This window comes from Phoca vitulina, unplaced genomic scaffold (assembly GCF_004348235.1).
Source record: "Phoca vitulina isolate PV1807 unplaced genomic scaffold, GSC_HSeal_1.0 scaffold40, whole genome shotgun sequence".
NCBI lineage: Eukaryota > Metazoa > Chordata > Mammalia > Carnivora > Phocidae > Phoca > Phoca vitulina.
The window spans coordinates 3,352,299-3,363,500 of NW_022589743.1; the positions used below are offsets into that span (position 1 = coordinate 3,352,299).

Consider the following 11,202-nt stretch of genomic DNA (forward strand, 5'->3'; position numbering starts at 1 on the left):
TATTTTCCAAAGTGGCTGCACTATTTTATATTCCTACCAGCAGTGCATGAGTGTTCTGATTTCTCCATGTTTTCACCAACACTGGTTATTATTTGTCTTTTTTTTTTTAAAGATTTTATTTATTTGACAGACAGAGACACAGTGAGAGAGGGAACACAAGCAGGGGGAGTGGGAGAGGGAGAAGCAGGCTTCCCACTGAGCAGGGAGCCCGATGTGGGGCTCGATCCCAGGACCCTGGGATCATGACCCGAGCCAAAGGCAGACAGACGCCCAATGGCTGAGCCACCCGGGAGCCCCATTATTTGTCTTTTTTGAGTATAGCCATCCTAGCGGGTGTGAAGTGGTATCTCATTGCAGGTTTTCTTTTTCATTGCAGTTTTGATTTGAATTTCCCCAATAGCTAATAACTGATCATCTTTTCATGTGCTTATTGACCACTTGTATATCTATATTTTTAAAGATTTTATTTATTTATTTACTTGAGAGAGAGTGAGAGAGCACAAGTCGGGGGAGGGGCAGAGGAAAAGGGAGAGTGAGAAACAGACTCCCCCATGAGCCGGGAGCCCCGACGTGGGGCTTGATCCCAGGACCCTGAGATCATGACCTGAGCTGACGGCAGATGCTTAACTGACTGAGCCACCCAGGTGCCCCTGGCCATTTGTATATTTTTGAAAGGGAAATGTCTCTTCAGACCTTTTGCCTATTTTTAAATTGGGGTTTTTTTTGTTTGTTTGTTTTGTTTTGTTTTTTACTGAGTTATAAGAGTTCTTCATATATTTTAGACTTAAGTCCCTTACTACATATATGATTTACAACAATTCTCTTGTGGGTTGTCTTCTCACTGTCTTGATGCCTTTGAAACACAAAAGGGTTTAATTAGGTCCAATTTATCTATTTTTTTCTTTTGTCACTTGTGCTTTTGGTGTCAGACCTAAGGAAATATAGCCTAATCCAAGGTCAGGAGGATTTATACCTGTTTGTCTTCTAAGAGTATTATAGTTTTAGCTCTTATGTTTAGGTCTGTCATGAGTCTTAAACTAGTTTTTGTACGTGATGTGTGGTAGGGATCCAGGTTTATCCTTCTGCGTGTGGATATCCAGTTTCCCCAGCACCATTTGTTGACATTAGTATTCTTTCTTCCATTGAGCTGTCTTAGAACCCTGGTTGCAAATGAGTTGACTATAAACGTAAGGATTTATTTCTGGACTCTTCCTTCTTTTACATTGATCTGTCATCTCTCCTTCTGCTAGTACCCACTGTCCTGAGTACTGTAGTTTGCAGTAAGTTTTGAAATTGGGAGGTATGAGTTCTCCAACTTTGTCTTTCTTTTTCAAGATGGTTTTTGCTGTTATGGGTGCCTTGAATTTTCATTTGAATTTTAGCATCAGCTCTTCAATGTCTTTTTTTTTTTTAAGATTTTATTTATTTGAGAGAGAGAGAGCGTGCAGAGCGAGAACGAGAGAGAGAGAGCACGAGCAGGGGGAGGAGCAGAGGGAGAGGGAGACGCAGACTCCCCACTAAGCAGGGAGCCCAATGCAGGGCTTGATCCCAGGACCCCAGGATCATCACCTGAACCAAAGGCAGCTGCTTAACTGAATGAGCCACTCAGGTGCCCCATAGCTCTTCAATTTCTGCAAAGAAGCCAGCTGGGATTTTGATAGGGATTGTATTGAATCCTTACCACAAAAATTCCCTTCTATTCCTGGTTTATTGAGTGTTTTAATCATGAAAGTATGTGGCATTTTGTCAATGCTTTTTCTGTATTTATGGAGAAGGTTGTGGGATTTTTGCTTTTTATTATATTAATATGCTATATTGCATTAATTGTTTTTGTATGTTAAACCAACCTTGCATTCCTGGGATAAATCCCATTCAGTAATGGCATATAATCCTTTTTATATGTTGCTGGATTTGGTTTGCTAGTATTTTGCTTAGGGCCCTTGCATCCATATTCATAAAAGATATTTGGCCTGTAGTTTTCTTGTGATCTTATTATCCGGTTTTGGTAGCAGAGTACTACAGGTGGAATAGAATGAGTTGAGAAGTGCTATCTCCTATGCTCTTCTATTTTTTTAAGAGTTTGTAAAGGACTGATGTTAGTTCTTCATTAAGTGTTTGGTAGAATTCATGGGTAAAGCCATCTGGACCTGGGCTTTTCTTTTCGGGAGTTTTTTCTATTACTGATTCAATCTCTTTATTTTTTATATATCTGTTGAGATTTTCTATTTCTTCTTTTTTAAAGTTTCTTTTTATTTATTTAAGTAATCTCTACATCCAGTGTGGGACTCAAACTCACAACCCCAAGATCATGAGTCCCATGCTCTTCCAACTGAGCCAGCCAGATGCCCCAAGATTTTCTGTTTCTTCTTAAGTCAGTTTCAACGGTTTTTGTCTTTCTAGGAATTTGTCCATGTCATCTAAGTTATCTAATTTGTTGGAATGTAATTGTTCATAGTATTCCCTTATAATCCATTTTATTTCTATAAGGTCAGTTGTAATATTTCCTCTTTCACTCTTAATTTTAGTAATTTGAGTCTTCTGGTTTTCTTGGTTACTCTACCTAAAGGTTTGTCAATATAGTTAATCTTGGGGATGCCTGCTGCTCCCCCTGCTTGTGCCCCCCCTCAATAAATAAAATCTTTTAAAAAATAAAATAAAATAAATAAAAAACATAGTTAATCTTGTCAAAGAATCAACTTTTAGTTTTGTTGATTTTCTCTACCATCTATTTTCTATTTCATTTATTTTCATGTGTTGTTTTTTTTTTTAAGATTTTATTTATTTTTTGACAGAGAGAGACACAGCAAAAGAGGGAACACAAGCAGGGGGAGTGGGAGAGGGAGAAGCAGGCTTCCCGTGGAGCAGGGAGCCCGATGCGGGGCTAGATCCCAGGACCCTGGGACCATGACCTGAGCCGAAGGCAGACGCTTAACGACTGAGCCACCCAGGCACCCCTATTTTCATGTTATCTTTATTATTTCCTTCCTTCTGCTTGTTCTGGGTTTAGTTTTCTCCGCTTAATGACTGAGCCACCCAGGTGCCCCTTTTCTCTAGTTTCTTAAGGTAGAAGAGTGGGTTGTTGATTTAAGATCATCCCTCTTTTCCAATATAGGTGTTAATAGCTATTAATTTACCCCTAAGCACAACTTTAGCTGCCTCCTATAAAGCTTGGTACATATGTTTTCATTTTAATTTATCTTAAAATATTTTCTGATTTCCCTCATGATTCTCCTTCGACCCATTGGCTATCTAGGAGCATATCATTTAATTTCCACATACTTGTGAATTTTTTCTTTTGTGTCAAATAGATATTTCTAGTATGTCATTTTAATTCCCTTGTTTCTTTTACCAACAGAGCTACCCAGAAACACTGTAAACTTATTCAATTTTAAATAATAGCAAATGTGGGGTGCCTGGGTGGCTCAATCGATTAAGTGTCTGCCTTCAGCTCAGGTCATGATCCCAGGGTCCTGGGATCGAGCCCCACATCAGGCTCTCTGCTCAGTGGGGAGCCTGCTTCTTCCTCTCCCTCTGCCACTCCCCCTGCTTGTGCTCTCTCACTCTCTCTGTCAAATAAATAAAATCTTTAAAAATAATAAATAATAACAAATGCATCAGTGACACTATGTGCCAAGCACTGTTCTATATTAATTCATTTAATTTTCCTAACAGCCCTGTATAAGGAAATGGAGCACAGAGAAGCTAAGCAACTTACCCAAGATCACCTGAATAGTAAGTAGAGCATTTGAACTAGAATCCAGGCAGTTTGACTTTAGAACCTATTTGAACCACTGTATCTTACTGCCTCTTTTATAGTTGAATTGTCATCTGAAAAATTGTGTTATCTGAAATTCTTGCTGTTCTCTGTGTTTGCTCATCTTTGCTCATTGTGGATTATTTCTTTATAAAGATCACTTTTTCAGTTATTGTGGGAATCCTGAATGGGTCCAGAGGAGGAGTTTTACACTGTTTCAGCTCAAGGGCATCCCTAATCCAGAACCACTTTTAATGCCAATTCCTTATCTTGGACATTCCTGGACAACAGGGTATAGATTTTTTTTCTATAATGTGGTTTTATTTATTTATTTATTTAAGTAATCCCTACACCCAATATGGGGCTTGAACTCTCCACCCTGAGGTTAAGAGTTGCATGCTCTACCAACTGAGCCAGCCAAGTGCCCAACAGGGTATAGATTTGGATTCCGAATCAACATAAAATATCGTCCTGTAGTTACAAATTCTTAGGAAAGTTTTGTGTGTGTGATTTTTTTCACCCAGAGCCAGGAATAGGTAGATAAACTTCCTTCTTGCCTCCCTGTGGATGGATTTTTTTTTTTTTAAGTCCACCCTTCAAAGGGTGTAGCCTTTTGAGGATCTTAGCTTTATCTGGAAATTTCAATTCCAGCTCCCTTTCTCACACAGGCCCCAAACCCTTCTGTCCTCATGGAGGATTAAAACTCAAGCCACTTAATTCCTGCAACAGACACTCCTTTCTCTATCCCACCATATTCCCAGCTGTGGCTGCTTCAGTTTAATATTACATGTTTACTGCTCTGGTTTTATGTTCTTTCTTTGTTTCGGGTCCCTAAGGACTTTCCTTACTTTCTTGTGAGCCCAGCTATGCATTTAAAAGCTAGCATTTATCACCATGAGTCATCTCTCCCCTTCTCCCCCCCCAAAATAATCCCTCCTTTTATATTTGTTACTATTGTTGTCCCAGAATATATCATCACCAGCTGGGTCATTTAGTAGAGGAGGTGTTTTTTCGGACTGTGGAAAATTGGTAATTTAATATAATAGAGAATACATTTTATTTTAGCTGTCAAAAACAAGGCCATGCATTTAAAAATATATTTGTTATATTTTATCTCTAGGTAGCATCTTTAGGTGTTGTGGCAGGAGGACTTTCAGAATATTTAATTTAGCCATATTGCCAGAAATGGAAGTCAACAGTCACATTTGTGCTGTGTCCTGGCCATGGCTGACTGGTCTAAGATTGGATACACCACCTCTCCTGTGTTTTTATACATGTTGTTCACTCTGCCTGGAATAGCCTCATCCATTCTCACCCTCTTCCCTGACATATCTAGCTAACTTATATTTATCCTCAAAACTCAGCCCAGAATTTTTTTTTTTTTTCAAAAAGGACTTCCTTGGTTCTCTCCAAATGAAGTTAGTCTCTCCCTTCTTTGTATTTTGTAGGCCGTTTTCTTGTGGTGCCCACTAAGATTATTAGTTTTAATGGTTTGTTTGCATAATTATTTTCCTGCCAGTTTTGAGTTTGTTTGGGGTGGAAACTGGTATTATTCATCTATGCTCAAAAATGTTTGTTGAATTGAATTTCTAGCGAGGAACTGGGCTTAAAGGAAGAAAGAGAAGATCTTGTGATAAGACTCTAGGTGGGAAAGGAGGATTTTGAAGAGTCAGAAATGCCTTTGGAAAGAGGGCCCCTCCTGGCTTATCCACAAGTTTGCTCTTTGCCACCTTCGTCAATAGCATTCCTGCCTACAAGGCAATTATCTGAGTTCCCACAGTTTTTTGGCCTCCTCCAAGATAGTTTAGTCTAACCCAAGATGCCAGGTCCAGATTTGAGGTTTCCCAACTACCTTTGACTTCACACCCACTCCTGGTTTACTAGTACTTTTTATTTCAATAATTAAAGACCACCTCCACATATACCATCTCATTTACTCCTTATAACAATCCTGTTGTAAAAGGAGTATCTCCCTTTTATAGATGAAGACTGAGTCTTGAAGAGATTAAGAACCTTGCCCAAATCACATACTAGTAAGCGGCAGCGCCAGGACTTGAAACCTGCTAGTTTGACTCCAAAATTCACATTGAACGGCCTGAATTCCAGTAGGTCACAGGATAAACTTGACAACTTCGAGTGTATGCTAGGAGTAGAGTTTTATGACAAATCTGTATGTGAAAAAAAAAATGAATACAGGTAGACAAAGAGATAATCCACATGAAAATATAACTTTTCTTTTTTTTTTTTTTAAGATTTTATTTATTTGACAGAGAGAGAGATAGAGAGAGCACAAGCAGGGGCAGCAGCAGGCAAAGGAAGAAGCAGACTTCCCGCTAAGCAGGGAGTCCGATGTGGGCTAGATCCCAGGACCCTGGGGTCATGACCTGAGCCCAGGGCAGACACTTAACCAACTAAGCCACCGAGGCATCCCGAAAATATAACTTTTCTTAGAGTAGGAACAGAAAGAGAACATTCACCAGCCACCGACCTATGCCTCACATTTCTTTTATTTCATATTTCTATAAGGCAAGTAGTATTAACCCTGTTTTACATGTTCCTCAGTTTTAGGAGGCCCAAGAACCTCCATAGCCATTAGGTTAAGAGCTTCTGCTTTGGACCCAGACACACTTGGGTTCAAATACTGACTTTACCTCTTAACCAAATATGTCAAACTGGAGAAAGATGTTCTGTGAAATGAGGTAATCTGTAAAATGGGGATAATAATACCTACTTAAAGGGTTGTTCTAAGATTAAATCATATAAGAGTTGAAGGAACTTAATACAATGCTTGCCATTTGATGAGGCCTCAACCAATGGTAGCTTATAACACTAAATCCAAGAGAGATTTGGTAATCTCAGAGAAATGCATATCCAGTTACATGGCAGAGCCAAGATAGGAACTCAAGTCTGTGTTATCTCAAAACTGCACACTCCTTCCATTATACCAGGCTGGCAAGCTAAATACATCTCCATCTTAAAATATTTTTTCTAAGAGTCTAGAGGTCTAACCTTCCAGATTAGTATAATTTTTAATTTTTTTCTATTATAGACTCTTAAAAATATAAATCAACCTTACTACACTACCCAGAATTAACTATTAATATTTTATTTTCTTCCAACCCACATTGTTTTCTGGAAAGGTTTCCTAACACATACTTTCACCAGCAATAGTATAGGATAGTGCCTGGCTGATACTAATAAAAAGAATTCTGGGTGCCTGGGTGGCTCAGTTGGTTAAGCGACTGCCCTCAGCTCAGGTCATGATCCTGGAGTCCCGGGATCGAGTCCCGCCTCCGGCTCCCTGCTCAGCGGGGAGTCTGCTTCTCCCTCTGACCCTCCCCCCTCTCATGCTCTCTCTGTCTCACTCTCTCTCTCAAATAAATAAATAAAATTAAAAAAAAATTCTGATCGCTTTTAGGCCTTTTAGCTAAGATCAAGTGTAGTATGCGTTCCTATTAGTTTAATATCTGATATGTCCTCTACCCGAGGACAATATATTAAATGGATTTTTGGAACTAGGAGATAGAATAGGACCTGGCTCCATCCACTTCACGCATAGACCTGGTATTGCAGTACTTCCAGGAACAGTGCACCCCCACAGGGGAATAGAGGTTGCCCAAAAGAAAAGGGGGGGGTAAATGGAAAGAAAAAAAAAAAAGAACTGCTCTTTTGATAAATGCCAAATGATACGCTTAAATTTCTATTCTTTGATCAGCGAAGTTAAGTATTATTTCCTTTAATTTCTATTTCTTTAGCGGACTGCCTGTTCCTACCCTTTGCTCGTTATTCTACAGGAGTATTAAGTGTTTTATCCTTAGAATTTGTTTTTTACAATACAAAAGAAAAAAAATCTGGCTGGTAGTCCAGGGCTGCTGAACTCCGGTCGGCAACCACAAAGCCGCGCTCGCCCACTAGTTAACTTTTAAGGCCAGCGGGCGGCCTTTATTCGCCAAGGCGGAAGGAAGGCTTTCACGAATCACGAGGGCGCGAATTGCTGCAAAGGCGTTGGCTCTCCCGGCCTCGGGAGGAACGTCTCGCGGGATCTCAGCCGTCCTTGGGGCCTTCGACCCGACTACAAATCCCGACATACAACGTGCCTGAAGGCCCACGCGCCCGAATGAAGGCGCAGGTCCAGGGTCATGTGTCTGTCTGCGTAAGGCGTCCGGTCATCTCTCCTACGCCTTTTTCTGCAGCTTCCACCTTGGCCGCCATTTTGTGCGGGAGGTTCTGGAACCTCTGAGTCCCGCCGACTCTATGGTTGAGCATTTCAGGGATTGACCAATCGGAAGCCAGATCTCGGACGAAAACCCCGCCTTCACCCGTATGGAGGCGGGAACTGCCACGAAGCTCCTGTGGAGAGAGAGGAAGAAGCTGCGGAAAGCCAATAAGAAAGGAGGACTTGAGGACGTTAGCCAATGAGGATTCGAGGGGATTGCGGCCAATGAGAGTGGGGGGATCCCGGGACACGTGGGTGGGGGAGCTGAGCGCTGAGACCTAGAGCTAAAGCCGGGAGGTGAGTCAGTCACCTTGAGCTGGGCAAGCGCTGTGGTCCGAGTAGGGGCAGCGGGGCAGTGGGAGTGCAGGTGACTCGGGGCCGGAAGCCAGCGATGGGCAGGGGTGTGGGCTGGGCTGTGTGGAGGGGCATTTGTCCTCCGGGCCGGGAGAAGCGATGGGTGCCTATATCCTTAACAATTAATGTTAATTACCAACGGTAATGAGCGATTAACTGTCCCCACCGAGGCGGGCCGGGGACAGCTGTGTAAAATGGTTAGGACTCTGCCCGGCACCGACCCAGTATCTACCTCCAAAAGTCTTCCCTGGAGACCATACTCTTCAGCAACATTTCCTTCCTGGGGTTTGGGCCTCCTTCCTCTACTGAAGATCTCCGTGACCTTTCTTTGCAGACCCTTTCGCGCTGTCCCTCTGACCTCTAATGCCCTCCTCAGCTGGGGCACGGTGCAAGGAAGAACCTGGTCCAGGGAGGGCGGGCGGGGTGAAGGGGACGACCGAAGGTCGCCACTATAAGCAAACGACTAGGCTGTGAGTGAATCTTTTTTTCCCTCTGCAGACTGAGAAAATGCAGACCACCGGGGCACTACTCATCTCTCCGGCTCTGGTAAGCTGCGGCTCCGGGGTGATCCGTAGTGCCAGATGTGGGAGCTGTCGATGTTTAATGAATGAACTCAGAGGAGCTTGGCATCCAGGTGCTGTAGGCTCTTTGGGGAGGCTGTAGTGATGCAGTTACCCCCTGTTTATTTAGACCAGGAAACCAAGCTTTCTTGGCTTTGGAATGTGGTCAGAGTTGGGATAGGATCTTTACACGAGTCTGGCTTGGCCGTAGCCAGACAGCCCACTGAAGTAGTCATTCTCAAGCTTGGCTGGAGCTCTCCAGGTGATTCCCATGTTCAGCCATGTTTGAGAATCACTGCATTATGTTGACATGTTTCAAGAAAGCCAGGTTACAGGGGCCTCTGCTTAGATGGTTGTTCGAGGAGCCTCACCAGGCTTACTGGCCCAGTCCATTCAGGGTGTGTACCAGTGAGTACACGCTAACAAAATAATATTTCCCTCTTCTGATTCTTTGGGTGATCTGGGTACAAACCCTTCCTGTACCCGGTTTGGTGTTAGTGTGAGTTCTTCCATTCTGGGATACTGGTAAGGGCTGTGCCCCTAGAAATGAACTTTGGTACCTGGGTTTAAATGGGAAAGTTGCCACTGCTAACTACACCTGGGTCTTGGACGCCTGTCTCTTGTGCAGGCTTATCTGGTAGAAACAGGAATGCATTAATTGACCTTGAAACACGTGGGCTTTTTTTCTGTTTATAATCTTGTCATTTTTGATAAAAGTTCAGCATCTAGGTTTATCCTGTTTCCCTTGCTTGATTTGGAGGAATGTATCTTTCTGATTTGACAGATCCGCTGTTGTACCAGGGATCTGATCAGGCCTGTGTCTGCCTCCCTCTTGAGTAGGCCAGAGATCCCAGCTAAACAGGTAAAGGAATGTGGGCCCTCCTATAAATTTCCCCAGGGGCACCTGGCTGGCTCAGTCCGTAGAGCATGCAACTCTCTTTTTTTTTTTTTTTTTTTTAAAGATTTTATTTATTTATTTGACAGACAGAATAGCGAGAGCAGGAACACAAGCAGGGGGAGTGGGAGAGGGAGAAGCAGGCTCCCCGCCGAGCAGGGAGCCCGATATGGGACTCGATCCCAGGACCCTGGGATCATGACCCGAGCCGAAGGCAGACGCTTAACGACTGAGCCACCCAGGCGCCCCGAGCATGCAACTCTTGATCACGGAGTTGTAAGCTCGAGCCCCACATCGGGTGTATTTATTACTTAAAAATAAAAATCTTAAAAATTAATTAATTCATTTCCCCAGGGAGAGGTTCTTCAAGATAGTGACCTGTAGGCCAGAGTGGGAGGACAGTTAGAGAATCTATCGTGCTTTAATAGCTCTAAGTACCCCAAGGTGAACATTGTAGGTGAGAAGTTTGCAAAAGTGAGGTTTCCCTAACGCACAAAATTTCCCTGGCCCTGTCGGAAAATGGGCCGAGGACTAATTCCCAGCCTTGTCTGCAATCTGAGCATTCTCTACCTGCCAGGCAATTTGCCAATGGTTTCGGAGCCCAGGTGGATCGGGCGAGGGAATGGGAGTCAGCCACCTGTCGTTATGGCTCACTACCTCTCCTTCCCTACTTGCCTTTCCAGCCATCCTATAGCAGCTCCCCGCTCCAGGTGGCCCGGCGGGCGTTCCAGACCAGTGTTGTCTCCCGGGACATTGACACAGCAGCCAAGTTCATCGGCGCTGGGGCTGCCACAGTTGGTGTGGCTGGTTCAGGGGCTGGCATTGGAACAGTGTTTGGCAGCTTGATCATTGGCTATGCCAGGTAAGTTTGGGGGTGGCCTAGAGTATCTCCTACCATAAATTCCACCCCATTTGGGAGAAGCCTCAGCAGGAGCTCCCACTAGCTTGGGGTTGATTTCATTGACCTCTTGTTTTCTCCCGTGATCCCTGAATCATTTAAATATGTATCCAACCTGGCTCACTTAGACTTACCATGTTGGTACTCTGCTTACCTGTCTAAATCCCCAGGATAAATGTAGGTTAGGCCCTCTCCCAGTTTCAGCAGTCCCCCCATGCCCACCACTGACAACCTACCTGTGTCCTCCACCACCCATTCCCTCACCCCTTCCTTTCCCTCGGCTGGCATCGATCTCTGTCCCTGGCAGGAACCCGTCTCTCAAGCAGCAGCTCTTCTCCTATGCCATTCTGGGCTTTGCCCTGTCTGAGGCCATGGGGCTCTTCTGTTTGATGGTTGCCTTCCTCATCCTCTTCGCCATGTGAGGTTCCATGAGGGTCACCTACCCGTCCCTGCTGCTTCGACTTCAGGCCATGCCTGGTGCTGGAGTGTGCTAAGCTTTACCATTAAACACAACGTTTCTCTAAA

At 43.6% G+C, this 11,202-nt stretch overlaps 1 protein-coding gene and 1 non-coding gene across 3 annotated transcripts; both read left to right on the forward strand.

The window, feature by feature from the left end:
* Window positions 1–7,161: 7,161 nt before the first annotated feature.
* Window positions 7,162–7,352, forward strand: LOC116647752. Its single transcript, XR_004302364.1, has one exon. It is a non-coding gene; the product is annotated as a U2 spliceosomal RNA (small nuclear RNA).
* An 841-nt stretch (window positions 7,353–8,193) lies between these two features.
* Window positions 8,194–11,202, forward strand: ATP5MC1 (ATP synthase membrane subunit c locus 1). 2 transcript variants are annotated; one of them, XM_032429100.1, is made up of 5 exons: window positions 8,194–8,267; window positions 8,823–8,870; window positions 9,669–9,746; window positions 10,463–10,641; window positions 10,985–11,202. In XM_032429100.1, exons 2-5 carry the CDS (start codon window positions 8,832–8,834, stop codon window positions 11,097–11,099), a joined length of 411 nt encoding a protein of 136 aa, XP_032284991.1. In that variant the 5' UTR covers window positions 8,194–8,267; window positions 8,823–8,831; the 3' UTR covers window positions 11,100–11,202. The 2 variants fall into 2 exon arrangements, with proteins under 2 accessions (XP_032284991.1, XP_032284990.1); XM_032429099.1 differs by having other exon boundaries at window positions 8,241–8,337.